The sequence below is a fragment of the Macroventuria anomochaeta genome, assembly GCF_010093625.1.
Source record: "Macroventuria anomochaeta strain CBS 525.71 unplaced genomic scaffold BU25scaffold_5, whole genome shotgun sequence".
Taxonomy (NCBI): Eukaryota; Fungi; Ascomycota; class Dothideomycetes; order Pleosporales; family Didymellaceae; genus Macroventuria; species Macroventuria anomochaeta.
This window is the reverse complement of record NW_022985366.1, coordinates 19,470-37,323: the sequence shown is the minus strand read 5'-3', so window position 1 is coordinate 37,323 and position 17,854 is coordinate 19,470. Positions and strand designations below refer to the sequence as shown.

The window sequence follows — 17,854 nt, the reverse complement described above, 5'->3', positions numbered from 1 at the left end:
GGGTTGAGTAAGCCTGAGATGAGTGCTAAAAGAAGCGCGTGCGTGAGGGTTTTGAGCGAGGACGAAGGGGCGAGAAGGCTGTATCTATCGATTGCGCATGGATGTTGCTGGTGGTTCAGGGAAAGAGCTAACGGGTCTGTCCCAAGCAAGCCGCAAACGAGGCTTGCAGTACGTCAGTACAAACATTCACTCGAGCGTTCAACCTCTGCGAGACTGCGCCACTGCTTTCCAAGCTGGAAAGAATACAACAGCCATGGTATGCTCAATCGGAGAGAGCGATGGTCCTACGCACCTAGAGCCCTTGGGAGAAGGCGAAAAGCTGCGTGGACAGCAAAGGTCGCGTTCGAGTGAGGCAGTGCAATGCTGCGCCTGCGAACCGTGACTATGAGGCTGCTGCCATAGGGTGAAAGGTAAATGGACTGGCGACCTCGTGAAGTATGGTATCAAGAAGCTGAGGAAACTTTGACAGCAGGCCTGCACAGGTGAATCGAGAATCCCTTGGATGGAGACGCACCAACACAAACCCCATCGCAATCAAGTGTTTGTCTAAAGGTGCCCAGCACTCTTGCACTGCCCTCTTGCCAAGGGACTAGTCCCACTCTGGCTGGCTGCCGAATAGGCCCCAGCTAACCATGGCTAGCCTCGAGTTAGCTGCCTTAGGCTCCTCACATTGGTCTAAACATCGAGGATCCAGACTTTTGTTTCAAGTCGAGCTTCTGTTGCTTCCTCAACTTCTTCATCATGTTGCTCCGTGCGTGCGATAGGGAAGCAACTACATACCATGCATCTACTATGGCAACTGCAGTCGCACACAGGGAGGCAAGGCACGTACCTAACGGAGACATCGCGCTGGCAACTTTGATGAGGCCAAGCAATGCTCGCCAGTCTCCTGGAAGCTTGTTCCTCGCTTTGCCTTTCTCATCGACAACGCGACAACAACAATGCGCCCTTGTACCGAATGGGTCAACGTTCAGCTTACTGATTTAAAAAGTAGAGATCGTACTGACCGTTGTTTGCCGCCAGCACTGCCTCGAGCGATGCTCGATCCCACCAACAAAACTTCTAGTTGCCGCTGGCGGTTGTTTCCCCTGTCACAGTCCAAACATCTGAGTCCTTGAGCCGAGCAAAAGTGCCTGGCGATCAAAGCACATCCAGAACACGCGAAGCCAAGGCAGACGTCACCCCCCGACGATTGCCAAGTGCGCTTGGAACGACCCACTCCGCGATGTGCTTCAATTGGACATGCCCCGTCTCGGCAGAGTTTCTGTGCTTGTTTGTGCGCGTCAGAGACGCCGAGGAGGCTCCAGCTCATCACCTCCCCTTGAGTGCTTTCAATTGCGTTAATTCACGCAACCGTGCCGCATTGTCGATATCACCTCGAAACGGCTTATTTGGCAAATACCGTCTGCGCAACTAATGTAGACTCCAAACTGTGGCACAATCGCCTCCCTACAAAGATTTTACGCATGTATGACGGGATTTGCGTAAGTTTCCAAGCTTAGAGCTACGGCTCTTGACACGACATCCTGATGCTTGCTACACACAAGACCTTCTGATGGATCCAGCTGATTTGTCGACCTTGGCAACTCCAATCGCACAACAAACATGACCGCGTGGACAGCAGCTTGCTTCTAGCTTCACCATTGATTGCATGCACCCCGCAAACGGCTCTCCGCCATGTGCACTACTGTCGCACCCCAGGGCATGCAACTTTCGAACCAGTTAAAGCAAAGCAGATCCGATTCGACCACAGGTCACTCGCAAGTGCGGAGATCAAAACCTTGCGTGTATCAGGTTGTGTGTAGAAGGAAGAGAACCCAATTTTCCGAGTAAATCCTCAACCTGACAGTTTTCGTGGCATGCAGGGTCCCGTAACTGTGGAAACCTGGGTGCAAATGCTACGCTCCACTCACCCACCCAATGAGAAAGAGGCCATAAAGCATTTATGGTGAACATCACGGCGTCATCGCATCTTGACAGAATGCGCCCTGAAAGAGAAATGGTTTTAGTAAACGGTAAAATTCGGCTTACAAACTCGCATGTAGAACATGATCTGGACAAAGTTGACATTCACGCCCTTGGGCTTCAGAGGGGAAAGTATATATATGAATATTCGTATTGATCGCGCCCTCCGGCCATACTTGGGAAATTCCCACCAAAATTTGCAATCATGATGAAGAGATCACATCAGCACAGTTTCTATAAAGATTCTGTGCCAACTTCATCTTGGAGCAGCATACAATATCTCTGAATCCATCCTGCGTCGCAGCTCTTCATTCTCGATTTCCACAGGTCAAAGCAGCCTCCTTTTCAAAAAACACCGAAGACAAACACGGCATATTATATCGCGATGTCGAGCGGTAACGCCAACGCTGAGCTTGCCAACAACGGATGGGCAGCTGTCCCACGAAGCCACTCGCAGGCACTGGAGAGTATCAACAAGAACGAGCATGCCAAACTGGACCTTGACAGCGTGAAGGTGCCTGATACCGGCGTAGCTAGGAAGGTTTTCGAGTATGCAAAGAATACGTTGCCCGAGAGGACTTTCAATCACAGCATGCGTGTCTGGAACTATGGTGAGTGCCGCACAAACCTCTCCGCTTCCTCTACAAGCGAATAGTTCCGAAGGGACTCAAACACTCATGTAAAGAAGACGACGTTGACGGTACCCAGGCAACGCGATCATACAAACACACTTCCCGCACCTCACACCTCTCGTCGAGACCTACTTCCTGACCTGTCTCTTCCACGACATTGGGACGACCTCTGATTATATGAAAGGCACTCACCTGTCCTTTGAGTACTGGGGTGCCATAAAAGCAAGGATGTTCCTGGGCGAACATGGCGCGCCCAGTGACCAAGCTGATGCGGTCTGTGAGGCCATCATTCGTCATGCTGAGCTGGGCGAGACTGGTATGATCACGAGCTTGGGATTACTGATTCAGTTGACGACTTCATTCGGTAAGTGAGGACTTCCTTTACAGCTACGATGCTTCTTTTCTTGGACCTTCTCCTGGGCATCTGGATTGAGACATCAATTTCCACCGCTCTTGGGCCTCACTGCGTCCCAAACACCTCAACTGGCTGTACACACCGCAATTTGGAGTACCTCTACACCAAGTTGAACCACTGTCCATCTCGACAGACGGTTCGGCCGCCATCTCAAGTACACCAGTACATGCTCTGCGAAAAACAATATCAAAGTCCTCCTGATTCTCTACGGAAGGCTGGGTCGATAGCCGCGCATGCGTCCGAAACCGGCAATTTTACACGCGCCATCCGCGCTGCATCTACACAGCCTACGATCTCGACCTCCAACGACAATCACTGCATCTCAACGAATGCATCAACGTGTTCCGAATTTGCGTGCTTGGTCGCCACCATGCGACGTTCGAATCGTCATGCACTCCGCTTGTGAAAGTCGTCCACAGTCGTTGCCGGCAATTGATTCTTTCGGCCATACGTCCCGTGAGGCTGTGCAGTCACAAGTCCACAGCAATGTCAAGCGCGCGAATGAAAATGTCTCACATCTCCTGGGGCGCAGGATCTGGTGTCTACCAATGATATGGCGTCGTTCATACCTCGTTCACGTTCCCTGTAGCCGCTCTGCATCCGCTCGTGCATAGGTTTGGGGGCCAGGAACCGGTGAACTGCAGGACGCCTTGAGTATGCCTTGGCGACTTCACCTCCATACATCCGGATACCAACCTCAACCCAAGTTATCAATCCCCGGACGCACTTTACTAGCATACCATGAGTCGATCTTGATACTTACTGACCTGCCACAACAGATAACGTGGGCGCTAACCCGCACCTCATCGACACCTCGACCATCGAGGCTGTGGTGGCCAAGTACCCGCGCAAGGGCTGGTCGTCGTGCTTTGCTGCTTGTATGACGAAGGAGATGGAATTGAAGCCATGGTGCCGTACTACTGCGCAGGAAGGGTTTGTGGAGAGCATTGTGGGGAATGAGTTGATGGAACCTTATGATAAGTGATCGCACACCGCGAGACTTGTCGATAGAATGTCCATGCCAACTGATCCAAGAAATATATTTTCAAGAGGTTCATGAATCAAGTATGTAAGGTAAAGTCTCTAATGTTATGCTTCAACTTTGACTCGTGTTGCTACTTAACGTCTCTCGCACTACTTCACACAATTCAGTGAGTCGCATCATTGGTGAAAGCCCAACACCGCCTCGTCTTACTCACCAGTCTTCAAATAAGTCCAATCTAGCTAGCTTCCCCAAAGCCCATGACCCTAGCGCATTTAGACGTTGAAGTAAATCCCCGACATCACGCAACGGACAAAACGAACACGCCTTGCTTCAGCCTTGTGACATCCATTCGCCCGGGGCCTCATCTTTGCTCCTTCTGGATATCTAATTCGTCACGAGTCAATAGTGACTGCTCGTTAAGCCGTGTCCGGTATTTCGTACTTCGGCCTGAGCTCCGCTCCGCACATGCATGATACGGTCACGTTATCTGCAGATCTTCCATTGCGACAGTTGTCTCAGGGATTGCTGCACGGTCTGACATTCTGCTTGAATTTCACACTCCTTCGCATCGTTCCAATTGCGGGAAAGTAGTCCTCCGGTAGAATTTTCAGATCAGAGACGCTCAAATTTGTTGCCAAAGATGGGACAGTGTGGCCTGATATTGTATGATTTCTATAAAATGCTACCCACGCCGTTACTCACACCCAAACACCAGCCATGCTAACCAAAACTCTGATCATCATCTGACAGGAAGCTGATTCTGCCACTCTGGGTCCACCTTGCTCTGCTTGAAGAAACTCTTCCCTTTCAGCCATTGCCTATATGCCTTGTACCGTTTCTTCGTGCCATCCTCTTCTTCGACGTCTAGTGGGTTCTCATTTACGTCCAGATATTCTTCAAACTCTTCGATATCTTCCTCTGCTGTCTGGAACCTGCCAGGCGTTGAGTATGTCTGCGGCAGAATCTCGTCGGTGAAAGAGGGGTAGAGGTGTGGATGGGGGTTGAGTGACTGCGGCCACGAGTACGTTGGAGCATGCGAGAAGGGTGTGCTGACAGAAGCTGATGTCATGGGTCGCGAGTAAGACTGAAAAGAGCGGACTGACATAACATCGGTGTCGTTACGAGGCAGACCAGAGGGAGTAATGCTGGACTCATCGATGTCCGTCGGCGCCTGTGGACTGCCTTCTGTCATACACAGGTATTCGTAGTATTCCATGGCAGCAGGATCGTCCGCACTTGGCATCTCGCTACTGACGACCAAAGGTAGGTTCAGTGGATGCTCAATGTACCTCGAATATTCATCTGCTTCTGGATTAGAGACAGTCGGGTTCATGCTGTTGTCGTAGAACTGCTCTAGAGTCCATTGGTTGATGAGTGCCTTGTCGGCAGGCTTGAAGCCGGGTCGCACCGTTGAGGCCAAGCCGGTTGATGTTGACATTGAGTTTGCCAACGACGGGAAAGAGCCTATTGTCGCAGGTGCCGAAGACGGCATCTCTGTCTCGAAATGCGGATCTCGAAGTATTGAGTGCGTGACAGAGTTTGTGTCGGGCATGCTGAGCTGTACGTGGTGGCGTCGCCGAGCCATGATACTGCCTTGTCGCGAGTCGGTCTCGCTCACAGGGTCGAGTATGGTAACGCCTTTTCGCGGTCCCTTCTTCACATTGTTTCGCTGAGTGGCTTGCTCGTGCTGTTTCTTGCGAGGCACGAAAGGGGACAGGTTCTCAACGCGCGACGGTGCAAGTCCGTCTCTGCTATCGCGTACGGCCCGATTTGGCGACGCCAATCGGAAGGCAAAGATCTTGAGAAACGAGGATATAGCCAATGGTCGGTAGTACTCGAGCCAGTAGTCATCGCGAAAACTGATGTTGGCCTGCAGTGATTTGCTCTGCATCATCGCAAGGCTGTTCGCGGATGGCAGTGTCCGTGGCTCCAGATTCGCAGGAGTGTACCAATTGTTGTAGTCACGTCGTGTTCTCTCCAGATAAGCGCGCGGGTCTGCATGGTGTAGGTAGTAATCAGTGGTCAAATCCCACAACATCGGCTGACCTTGGTGGAAGGTGTAGTTGCCAAGGAAGAGATTGTATGCCTCCTGACGCTGTGAGTCAAGGAATGAATTGTGATAGTATCGCTTGAAGCTTTCCACCATGTCGCGAGAACTACTCTGCCACTGGTTGATTTTCCGGTATGTGGCCATCGTATTAACGAGGTGTGACCCACCATACTGTATCGCAATGGTGTCTCCATGTCCGTGGAACATATGAGTGAACATTTCTACACAATCCGAATCATATTCAACCGTGTTTCCAGGAATAACGCCGAGCGCGTGCAGCTGGCGACCGAGAGCTCTCTTTCCAATCACAAACTGAGCAGCATTGGTGCGATCGAGACAATCGATGCAGTTGGTTCTGGCTACACCGTTTTGTACCTGCGGCGTGCCAGTGGTGTCATCTCCGTTCTGGAAGAAGCCTGTTTCGAGCATGACCTTTTCGGCGAGGCTCTCCAAAGTACCAATCACATCTTGACCCCGCGTTTTCGCGGCGCGTGACATGTCGAAAGCCTCGTATCGTATCTTCTTGTCCTTCGGTAAAGACTGATTGAGGTAGTCGATGCAGTACTTGTACTCATACAGTAGTTTAGACTCCCTCGGTGTTCGCTCTCGTGCTTTGATCAGATTCAAGGCAATGACAGGGGCGCCATAGCGTTCGAACAAATTGTCGAAGTGAAGAGCTGCAGCGCTGTAGAATGGATCTACGAGACTCAAGTCGATGTCCGGTTTTGGTGTGACACCTGTGTTGTCTTGTGTCCAGTAGAGTGGAATGCTGCCACGATGCTGAACATATGATGTGTACGTTGGGTTTGTGAACAGCCGTGGGCCAGGCGCATGGAAGGACGTGGTGAGCGCTTCGGAGACGATCTGTTCGGATTCCACATCGTTGGCAACATAGCCCAGATCGTTTGTACCTCGCTTCAAGAATCTAGCTCCTGCAAAGTGTCTTGATCGCCGGGCAATTATGGTAATGTATATCCTACGCCCGAAGACATCGAGCGACGACTGATCCACGTATCCGTGTATAACCGGATGACACCAATCGTAAACGTTCTTCAGCACAGAGCGAGCGGGATCTAGCAGGTAGTGATTCCATACGAACATATCCTGATAGTCGCGCTCGGGATTTTCGATGCCTTTGTTCAAGGCTGTCCGTTCGTGGATGATGTTTTGCTGAAGACTTCTTGTAATATTGTACGAATAGCTGAAGTAGAAAGACCGCGTCAGGTCCAAGTTTGCGAGACTTGCGAGGAACCTGGCTTCTTCCGGATTTCGGTCCTTCTGGAACCGTGCGGAGGATCCTGTGGTAAGAGGGATCATCTCGGTGCCATCAACCTGATAAATGTAGTGTCCACCAAGCATTGCCACTTGGGCTCTTTTGGAGATCAAAAGCATGTAGTAAGCATCGGTGAATCGTATGAAACCCAGCAGACCCCAAGTGCTGCATTTCAACTTCAGGCCCCCGGTACCCTTATTGCCGTCTTGAATCGTTCCCAGAAGCCTAAACATCTCTTTTCTGTCGTATACTATGTCGTCTTCAAAAATGTTCAGGTGACCCGGCGGTGCTGTTCGATCAATCTTGAGCACACGATACTGCTTCTCCATTATGTCTGCTCCGATAAGGTAGAACCGTGTGCTCGTCTCGTATAACGAGAATTTGTGCATCCTGCTGATGCCATTCTCGCCGACTTTCTGATACGAGACATCCTTTACTTTGTGTACGGTTGACGGGCTTGCAGATCTCTGGAAAGACATGCCCACAGTAGGGTCTTCCTCTTCGCCACCAAACCGGATAGACTCGGTTTCCACACGGAGTTGTCCTATCCCAGGCAGTTTGTCCAGGTCGGCCCCCGGTTTGAAGTTGTTTGATGGGGTGTCATTCTGTGATAGTAATTCAGGACTTGCAGCAACAGAAGTTGTCCTTTCGGACTCCTCTGGCTTTTCGTGAAGACTCTCATGTGAAGTTGTTGCTTTGGACGCCGCCGAGCTAGCACGCTCTCTCAACTCCGGCCTCGGTCTTGAGGGCTCCATGACTTCGATGCAGAAAGGTAAAGATGGCGACTGTGGTCCGAACAAGCCTGTGTTATGTGGTCATGGCTGCGTTTGTGCGAAGATTAATATCGGCGAGGGCGATGCACGTTGAACTCGGTCCAGACCAGCTGCACACTAGGAGCAGCCGCGAACGTGCTCGAGCAAGTTTGAAATGTGCTTCGTAGACGCGACTGCACATCTACGAGGTGGATGGCCTAGTGCGTCATTCGCTGCTTAGTCATGATTTTAGCGACCGCTGCGGCTGCAACTGGAGCCCAGACCAGAGGATGTCCACGACCTCGCATTGCACGTGGTACATTCTACGGCAGCCTTTATCGCACAAACATTAGGACGTTGTAATACAACTGATCGCTTCTATACCTCGATAGACGTTTCCACCAAGACTGCGCAAAGGCTGAGACAAACGCTCGACATCTCAATATGCGGGCCGGCAGGCATCAACACGCTGCGCCCTAGTGTTCGACTACATCAACCGCTACCATGGGACAAGGGTTCTCACTCACCACGCTCTCGGCTGGCACCGCCAACATCGATGTACCAGAGCTGGCTGACTTGCAATATGAAAAATCTCTAGGTGCTGCGCGGTTCATGAAAGCCGTGAGGGCACGACACAAAGATGGCCTTGTTGTGGCACGTGTGGTGATGAAGCCATACGCGCACTTCAATTTCGAGACATATGCAAGGCGATTACTGCGTGAGTGATAACAGGTGTATCTCTGCTGTGCCATGACTGATCTCAAGATAGATGAACGCAAGGTACTTGCAGAAGTTCCGAACGCTTTGGCATATCACCGTATCATCGAAACAGCTGCTTGTGGTTATCTCGTCCGTCAGTACATCCACAGCTCTCTGTACGACAGACTCAGCACACGTCCGTTTTTGGAGGAGATCGAGAAGAAATGGCTATCTTTCCAGTTGCTGTCTACGATACAGGACTGTCATGCCCAGAATATATATCATGGCGACATCAAGACGGAGAACATCCTGGTCACATCCTGGAACTGGCTTTACCTAACCGACTTCTCTTCCGCGTACAAGCCTGCGCATCTTCCAGAAGACAACCCCGCTGATTTCTCGTTCTATTTCGACCTGTCTGGGCGGCGGACATGCTATCTGGCCCCTGAACGATTTCTAGCACCTGGCCAGCAGCCGGAGGGAGAAGGCAGTGTGAACTGGGCGATGGACATATTCAGCCTGGGCTGTGTTATTGCAGAGCTATTCCTCGAGGCGCCAATCTTCTCTTTGAGCCAGCTTTTCAAGTACCGACAGGGCCAGTACAACCCAGAACACTCCCATCTTAGCAAGATTCAGGACCCTCACGTACGAGAACTCATCATGCACATGATACAGGTCGATCCAAACTCCAGGATGTCGGCCGAGGACTACCTCACGCATTGGAGAGGCAAGGTGTTCCCAGATTACTTTTACGGGTTCCTTCAACAGTACATGTTTTCAATCACAGACCCATCGTCTGGGCGGAAGCCAGTAACAACTACTTCAGAGCATCTTGGAGAGCCAGATGAGCGTATTGACCAGGTATACAACGATTACGACAAGATATCTCATCTTCTTTCAAGCAGCGAAGGGAAAGAACTTGTCAAACCACGACATTCACCGCCTAAGCCAAACGCGAAGTTGTTCCCACTGCATATCGACATCCCCAACTATCAACACCAAGCATCTCCGACGCGAAGTCTTACGCAAGATGACGGTAATCTAATCTTCCTCACTATTGTCGTTTCGTGTATGCGAGGGACAGCTCGTGCCTCTGCTCGTGTCCGAGGGCTAGAGCTCTTGTTAGCATTCTCGGAGCGCTTGACTGATGAGGCGAAATTGGATCGTGTCGTACCCTACGTTGCGCAGCTACTGACCGACAAGTCGGAGCAAGTGAGAATCACCGCGCTGAGATCTCTCACTCAAATTCTTGCAATGGTCCAGGTCGTATCTCCAATTAATGCTTACATCTTCCCGGAGTATGTTTTACCACGACTAGAAACATATCTTCCCGACTCTTTGTCGGCGGCAAATCCTCTGGTTCGTATGCAGTACGCCTTGTGTATAGGAACGCTCGCGACCACGGCTGCTAGATATCTCGACATGATTCAGGCATTGCGAGCGGATGGCGCCCTTCCAGCTACCGACCCTGAGGCTGAGGACAATTTGTCTACGTCCGCACACCGCAATCGCTTCGATGCCGATCGTCAGAACCTGCTTGAGGCGTTTGAAAAGCACACGAAAGCGCTCTTGACAGACTCTGCTGCTTCTGTACGCCGCGCCATGCTGCGGTCCGTTTCTGATCTGTGTGTGTTCTTTGGCAGTCCACGAGCGAACGATGTTGTATTGAGTCATCTCAACACGTATTTGAACGATCCGGACTGGATGCTGAAGTGTGGCTTCTTCGAAGCGATAGTCGGAGTTGCTGTGTTCGTCGGCGGTGCGAGTTTGGAAGGCTACATCCTTCCGCTCATGGTCCAAGCATTGACAGATCCGGAGGAGTTTGTGGTCGAAAAAGTCATACGTGCCCTGTCTTCGATGGCGGAGCTTGGTCTGTTCCAAAGATCCAAGACATGGGAGCTCGTCGACATCGTTGCACGGCTTACTATGCACCCAAACCTCTGGATAAGAGAATCAGCTGCACAATTCATATCGACTGCGTCAAAGTATCTCTCCGTCGCCGACACACACAGTATTTTGGTCAACTTGATCAGACCATACCTCAAGGTGGTGCCGTCTGATTTTTCGCAAACTCGTATCCTTGAGTCCCTCAAGAAACCAATGTCAAGGTTACTCATGGAGATGGCCTCAAATTGGGCCGTTCAAGCACAGAAAGGGCTCTTCTGGACTTCTGCAAGGCAGCAGCAGACCTTCACATTTGGGTCGACAGAAGAAACCCTTCCCGCCATCTCAGGCCGCGAGCTAGATGCAAAGGTGCTTCAGAGAATACAGATGAATGCCGAAGACGAGACTTGGCTGCAAAAGCTTCGTAATGCGGGTATGACAAGTGAAGATGACTTCAAGCTTGTTGCTTTGCGAGAGTTCATTTGGCGCGTGGTTCACCGGCGACGGTCCGATAGCTTCGCATCAACCCCAGCAAAGTTCAACAACATCGTAAAGCTGAAGGATCTGGGAGTCAACGCTCTCACTGTCATCTTCGACGAAAATGTGCAGCACGCTGTCAACAAGGATCGGATGGTCAGCAGTCAGCATGAAGGTGTCACTCAACCCCGGACCCTTCAGGACGCGCTGCTCGATGCGTCCACTACAGAGATTGACGCTCTCACCTCTCGCATGCCCCATGCACAGAGTCAAGCTGAGCGATTGGCACTGGAAGAGGGCGGTGGGCGACGTATAGCCATCCCGCTGCGGTCAAATCCTACGATCCATGGAAGAGGTTCGCCATCATCTGAGGCTGATTTACGAAGAAACTCGCTGCAGATACCCAGCAGTGCATCTCCTACGCATTCCCACATTGGCTCGTTTGGTACAGGGGACCACACGCATACGTTACAGCATCGCAACAGCGCATTGAGCTTGCTGAACAAGAAAGAAAACAAAGCGCTCCCAGAGATTGGTACGACGTCTGCGAACGCTTTTGGCAAGGTCGATGCAGCGCATGCGCGAGACACCTCCCGTTCTCGCCAACCGTTGTCGCCACTTGCCGTTGACAAACCCCTACGAAGCTCTTCCCAAGTGCGCTTTAGGAATGCGCACAACTACACCGGCAACGACCCTGCGATTCTGAAGCTTCTCGATTCGATGCTTCTCGAGCGCTTTCCTTCTGGCGAGATAGAGTTTGGACCCCGCATCCAGCTACCACTCAGAAAACCAACCATACGTTACAAAGACGCCCACCAGTCGGCAGCAGGCGTTCCTTGGAGACCAGAAGGCGCTCTGATCACGACCTTTGGTGAGCACACTGCTGCCGTAAACCGCATCTTGGTGTCTCCGGACCAAGGTTTCTTCATCAGCGGATCAGATGATGGTAGTGTCAAAATTTGGGACACCTCGCGTCTCGAGCGCAACATCACTCGACGGTCTCGACAGACGTACAAACTTGGTGACGACGTCAAGGTCACAAGTCTGGTCTTTGTGGAGGAAAGCTACTCCTTCGTGGCTACTGGCAGTGATGGCAGTGTCCACGTGGTGCGAGTCGACTATCTTCAAGGCCCAGAAGGGACTGCCAAGTTTGGCAGACCTCGACTTCTCCGCGAGTATCAACTGCCCAAAGCTGACCAGGCCGTATGGTCCGAGCACTATACCGAGGACAACAAATCTGTGCTAGTACTTGCCACGAATACCTCGAAAATCATCGCACTCGATCTGAGAACGATGGAAGAGCTGTTCGTCCTGAAAAACACGCTGAATCATGGGACGCCGACCTGCTTCTGTGTGGACAAGAAAGCGCATTGGCTGTTGCTAGGAACATCCCATGGTGTGCTCGATCTCTGGGATCTTCGATTCAAGCTACGCCTCAAGGCTTGGGTCTACAGCGGTGCCTCGCCCGTACATCGACTTCTCCTGGTACCAATGCCAGGACGAAAGCAAAAGCAACGGCTGTACATTGCTGGCGGTAGCGGAAAAGGCGAGGTGACGATGTGGGATTGGGAGAAGCACATCTGCGAGCGTGTGTATCGCATCGGTGGTGGCAAGGAGACAGGGCTGAAGAGCACTTTGCTCACCGATCTGGATGAAGAGAAGCCGGGTGGTATGCTCGGCCGCTTTGCTACCGCGCTGGAACCCACAGCAAATCAGAGCGCAGACCGTGGTATTCGTGCACTTGCTGTGCACACACAAGCAGTAGACGACAAGGGCGACGCAAAGCACACATTCATCCTCACTGCAGGTCCAGATTGGAAGATTCGATACTGGGACACCTACAAACCGGAAGCCTCCATGATAGTCAGTGGCCTGGAGGCTGATGAAGTCAAGCCCCAGTACGCTACAAGCCAGCCAGGCGTCGATACCACTGTGATCACAGAACTTTCATCGCAGCCCCCTTCTCAGTCACTCAGTGGAAGAGAGAGCAAGAGCTTGTCTTCGAGCAAGAAGGCAGCACCTAAACCATCGCGAACTGGCTTGATATCTCAACAGCAGCAGCAATTGCTCAAGTCTCATCTAGATAAGATCATGGATGTGGCTCTGGTTGAGCAGCCTTACGGCATGGTCATTACGGCTGATCGGTCCGGGGTCATCTACATGTTCATGTAATTCCGTACAGAGCGTATCGCAAGTTACATCTTTACTACAATTCTTCATCCTCAATCTGCTAAACATCCCAACCATCCCACACCCATCGCTCACCACTATTGTTAGTAATGCGACCTACTGACGTGCCGCTCCACGACCCTCGCCCTCCATCCCCCTTCCCGCCGATACACACTCCCACACCCTTGTACAAAGCAGCGCTCATGCCGCTCCTTCGTCCCATGCCACAAAGCATCCTCCATGCGCATACAGATTCCATGGGCCTCGCAACCCACAGGGTTTTTCCACTGGTGAAACTCTAGTTTCTCGTGGTTGGGAAACCAGGTATAGCATACTGGGCATTGTTCGCGCTCGAGATTCGCTTCGGCGGTGAGTGTTTGCGTGCCGGTGGGCGTGACGGAGTATGTCAGAGTCGCAATCACGTGAGAATCTTGCAGGGTTGCGAAGGATTGCGCGAGCGTGTGTGCCAGTGGGGTGTTCATCGCCGGTACATCGATGTTGTTGGTGTTGTAGAGCGCTAGGGCGTACGCATCGTTGTAGCCGTCATGGTGGTGTCGACGCCGCCTGGCTACAGTCCCTACTGTGCCGGCGCTGGTACGGAAGTGCGTGTCGCCAGGATACGTAGAGTCGCTGCTGTAGTTGTGGTATTGTTTGATGTGTGAGCGGCGAAAGGCTGATTCGTGGAGGGCGCAGTGGTGGCCGGGGCCGTGGAAGTGGGCGCTGCAGGTTGCGCAGTGTGGCATTTTGGTGGGTATCAGTGGGAGGGAAGGTATGGATCGTTCCAGACATGGTTTTGGCTGTCTTTAAGTTTTATTGCTCGGCTGGTGGCTGCAAGATACGCATGGCTGCGTGTGCAGGCCGTCAGACTGGCTTCTGGTCCTTCACCGGTCCTCACCGTGAGGCCAATGGCAGCCGAGGTGATCGCCACCGTCGACAAATGAAATTTGAACACAACAAATGAGTCGCTTAAAGCTGCGAACTGTTCGATTAGAGGAAGGAAGCGGTGTGTTAGGGGCGTTTCAATTCTTCGTGGATTTTAGTGCTCTTGTATGGAAGGCATAAGGCTGAGGACATTTGGGTATGATCGAACCCACAAAATGCTCAACAACTTGGTAATGTAGTTTTGCAGTTATTCTTGTTCCTTATTGGAGTCCAGTTTTAGAACATACAATTGTGATCCGGATACTGAGTTCAACCTCTCTCAATTGTCTCACTTCTCCAAGGCAGCCTTGACACTTGGCACCTCATCGTCCTTCTCCAGGATGTTTGGCAATGGCCCGATAGGTGTGATAGCAAAGGGGTTGATTTGCCCGTGGCTCTTAGTGTAGTGATTTTTGATGTGCTCGAACTCGGTTGTCTCACCGAAAGACTTGGGGTAGTCCCAGTACAGATGCCTCACCCATCGGTGGAGGTGAGGATAGCCTGACCGGACTTTGATTTGTTAGTCTTGTTCATGATGGGAAACGTGAGTATTGGTGACTTACTGTCGCGGATGTTGCACTTAAAGTGCTGTACGTAGACCGGGTCGAAACGAACGATGGTCGTGAAAAGACGGACATCTGCTTCTGTGACGTGCGGCGAGGAGAGCACGTACGGTGTCGATGACTCCGCGAGAATCTTCTCAACACGGTCAAGAGATTTAAAAAGCGTGGTAACGTTCTTCTTGTACGCTTCCTCGGTCCTGATTATATGAGTATACGACCTCTCAACATCAGCAGCAAGGAAAACTTACGTAGCAAATCCAGACTTGTACACGCCGTTGTTGATATCATTATACACCCAATCATTCATCTCTTCAATCTCCTTCTGCAAGTTCGTGGGAAACAGATCCACCTTCTTATACTCATCGGCAATGAGGTCGTCGAACTCAGTGTACAGCATACGAATGATTTCACTGCTCTCGTTGCTGACAATGCGCTTCTGCTTCTTGTCGTAGAGCGTCGGTACCGTAAACCTGCCCTCATATTCCGGGTTCTGCTCGAAGTAGATGTCACGGAGATGTGTGTACTCCTTGTGCAGGGGGTCAGGAAGTGCGTTCTCGCCGGGCAGTTTCTCATCCGGTGTGGCGAAGCGCCAGCCCTTCTCGGCCATGTGCCAGTGTACGCTGGTGAAACCGATGATGTCCTGAAGACCTTTCAGGTTGCGAACGATTAAGGTACGGTGCGCCCAGGGACAGGCGTAGGAGACATAGAGGTGGTAGCGATCCTTCTCTGCGGGAAACTCCGCGCCAGGCTTGTTCTCAATGAAAGAGCGGAAGACAGATTGCTGGCGCTTGAATTCTCCGCTCTTGTCCTTCGGGTCCACCCAGTTGAGAATTGAATCTTTCTTGTCCATGGCGAATGGAGTTGCTGTGCGAGAAAATGCGCGTGTTGATGTAGCTGTCTTGGTGACGTGGTTGGATACTGCTCTCAGTCGCGTGATTGCAGAGAACATGGAACGGTACTGGGGTATATCTGGTAATTGTATCTGTTCAAGATCTGGGAATCGATGTTTATATATTGTCGATGTCATTGAAGCTCGAGGCTCCACTAGCGCGACAAGCTACATCACGCCCCACTTCCATCATAGCTCTTGCCCCTCCGAGGCTTTACTCAGCATTGGAAAGCTTGACTAACCTCACATACCGGTGCTCTGACAAAGGAATTAGCAATGCATCCTTCTTCACACGCTTGCTGGAGACTAAGACTGGAATATGGGAGGTCTCAGAGAGTACACTGCGTCGCTTCTTGATATTCGAAGGTGATGACCAACTCTTGCTTGTCGAATTCCTGGGTATCTACCGCTTCTGTAGGCTCATCCATACATCGTACATAACCGAAGCTCCATTTCATTCACAGAAAAAATCCCCTTGCCCTATTCTCCCGCATCATCAAACTCCAACAGTCTCCTCATTTTCATAGCAGGGTGGCACCGACATTGCCCAACGTCTGCTTTGTAACTTCGTCTCTGACCTGTCCGACCTTCTTGGCGGAGTCCAGGATCGCACCTTCGATCGCCTTCAGCGCTTCGACCAACTCGCGGCGCTGGTCGCGTGGTGCGCTTCTGCTGCCTGTCAACTGCTGTGCCTTTTCCAGTGTACCGGCTTCCATCGTGCGCAGATGCCCTTCGATCTCACGAATTTGTCGCTGGTACATATCTAATGTGCGGCCGAGCTCGCCTGTGCGTCGGTTGAAGTATCCCATCAAATCGACAGGCTTGGTTGGGTCGTCTTCGTCAAGGGCGGCGGTGGCTGGTGGCTTTGCGCTCGATGCAGTGAGGTTCGTACCGTTCCTGTAGTGAAATTGCGCCGGCAGTCGCTGGTTCTCGATGGCTCGGAAGCTCAGAGTCGCGTCTGCAGCATCCTTCTTGACCAGATCTCGCAGGTAAGCGATATTGGCGGAATCGTTGTCCAGGCCCAACTCGACGGTAGAAAGGAAGGTCTCGATGTACGCCACGTCCGGCGCGATCGTCGCAATCTCAGCCTCGCTGTTAGGGAGAGTTTCGCGAATCTGGTTGCAATATCCAATCTTGCGCTGGATGCCCTCGTCGAATGCCTGTATCTGCTGTTGAAGTTCCGAAGCCAAATCGTTGAACCGCGTTGTCCCCCGTATACTCTCCAGCCCAATGTTGACCGCCTGTGTACTGCTGCCCATCTGACCACCGCCCAACGTTGAGCCACCGAGCGTGCCCGTTCTTTGTGGAGGGTTCATGCCGCCACCGAAGAGTGAGTTGTTCTGCTGTGGCTGAGCTTGTTGTGTGGAGCCAAAGAGTGAGGGTGTTGCGGTAGTCTGGTTTTGTTGTGTGTTGGTGTTGCCGAACAAGGAAGGTGTTGTGGAGGTTTGTTGCGTTGATGCGCCGCTGAAAGATGTCGTTAGCCTCAGTATTGCCAAAGCAAGCAGTGCACATACAACAGCGATGGCTTGGCCTGCTGGCCGCCTCCAAATAGCCCTCCCGATGGTGCAGCTCCAGCTTGCGACTGTGTCTGTGTGCTAGCTCCCAATGGGCCTCCGAAAAGACCACCGCTTGCTGGCGCCGACGATTGCGCGGTTGAGGAGCCAAAGAGGCCTCCGCTTGCGGGCGCAGTTGTAGCAGGCTTGTTCATGTTGCCGAAGAGACCTCCAGATGCTGGTTGCGATGTCGCGGGCTGTGTTGATCCGCCGAAAAGCGCTCCTGACTGGGCGGGTTGTGCTGCTATTGAACCGAAGAGACCGCCGCTGCTTTGGGGTTGAGAGGTTGCCGTGGCAGAGGCATTGTTTCCACTAGACATAGTCAGTGATTTGCGTGTAAAAGACGCCGCGGCCGTGGTCACTGCGCGCGTGGTATCCACTCAATACACATAACAATGCAAGTCGCCGTGCTAGGAGGACGGGGAAGCGCATGGAACAACTAGAAGGGGAAACAGGGTGCATACAAGAGACCACCGCCCGTGTTGATGCTCAGAGAATTTGAGCGTCCAAAGCCTGCCATCTTGTCTCGAGTCCAGACTGCTTGTCCTGCTTAAGGTCTTGCGGCAGGACGCAGTCAACAACAACGCTTCAATGAAGCAGATTATCGGCCGGAGTGAAGATCACGGA

General features: G+C 52.0%; 6 protein-coding genes across 6 annotated transcripts; 2 read left to right on the top strand and 4 right to left on the bottom strand.

Annotated features, from left to right (window-relative positions):
* Positions 1-330: 330 nt before the first annotated feature.
* Positions 331-1,542, bottom strand: BU25DRAFT_220414 (uncharacterized protein). The gene is made up of 3 exons (XM_033701320.1): positions 1,008-1,542; positions 697-948; positions 331-636 (listed from the first exon to the last, which is right to left on the bottom strand). Exons 1-3 carry the CDS (start codon positions 1,310-1,312, stop codon positions 627-629), a joined length of 567 nt encoding a protein of 188 aa, XP_033565123.1. The 5' UTR covers positions 1,313-1,542; the 3' UTR covers positions 331-626.
* An 808-nt stretch (positions 1,543-2,350) lies between these two features.
* On the top strand, positions 2,351-3,997 carry BU25DRAFT_333739 (cyanamide hydratase; the record flags this gene model as incomplete). The annotated part of the gene is made up of 3 exons (XM_033702497.1): positions 2,351-2,576; positions 2,674-2,961; positions 3,792-3,997. 3 exons carry the CDS (start codon positions 2,351-2,353, stop codon positions 3,995-3,997), a joined length of 720 nt encoding a protein of 239 aa, XP_033565122.1.
* A 651-nt stretch (positions 3,998-4,648) lies between these two features.
* On the bottom strand, positions 4,649-8,252 carry BU25DRAFT_407502 (uncharacterized protein). Its single transcript, XM_033705552.1, has one exon. It carries the CDS (start codon positions 8,073-8,075, stop codon positions 4,737-4,739), a length of 3,339 nt encoding a protein of 1,112 aa, XP_033565121.1. The 5' UTR covers positions 8,076-8,252; the 3' UTR covers positions 4,649-4,736.
* Positions 8,253-8,576: 324 nt separating this feature from the next.
* On the top strand, positions 8,577-13,304 carry BU25DRAFT_333707 (phosphoinositide 3-kinase regulatory subunit 4; the record flags this gene model as incomplete). The annotated part of the gene is made up of 3 exons (XM_033702496.1): positions 8,577-8,790; positions 8,842-11,400; positions 11,644-13,304. 3 exons carry the CDS (start codon positions 8,577-8,579, stop codon positions 13,302-13,304), a joined length of 4,434 nt encoding a protein of 1,477 aa, XP_033565120.1.
* Positions 13,305-13,354: 50 nt separating this feature from the next.
* BU25DRAFT_220351 (uncharacterized protein) lies at positions 13,355-14,370 on the bottom strand. The gene has a single exon (XM_033701319.1). It carries the CDS (start codon positions 14,042-14,044, stop codon positions 13,406-13,408), a length of 639 nt encoding a protein of 212 aa, XP_033565119.1. The 5' UTR covers positions 14,045-14,370; the 3' UTR covers positions 13,355-13,405.
* Positions 14,371-14,511: 141 nt separating this feature from the next.
* Positions 14,512-17,747, bottom strand: BU25DRAFT_334062 (uncharacterized protein; the record flags this gene model as incomplete). Its single annotated transcript, XM_033702514.1, has 6 exons — positions 14,512-14,732; positions 14,786-14,982; positions 15,034-15,593; positions 16,241-17,138; positions 17,189-17,539; positions 17,692-17,747. The coding sequence occupies 6 exons, from the start codon at positions 17,745-17,747 to the stop codon at positions 14,512-14,514; spliced, it is 2,283 nt and encodes a 760-aa protein (XP_033565118.1).
* Positions 17,748-17,854: the final 107 nt, after the last annotated feature.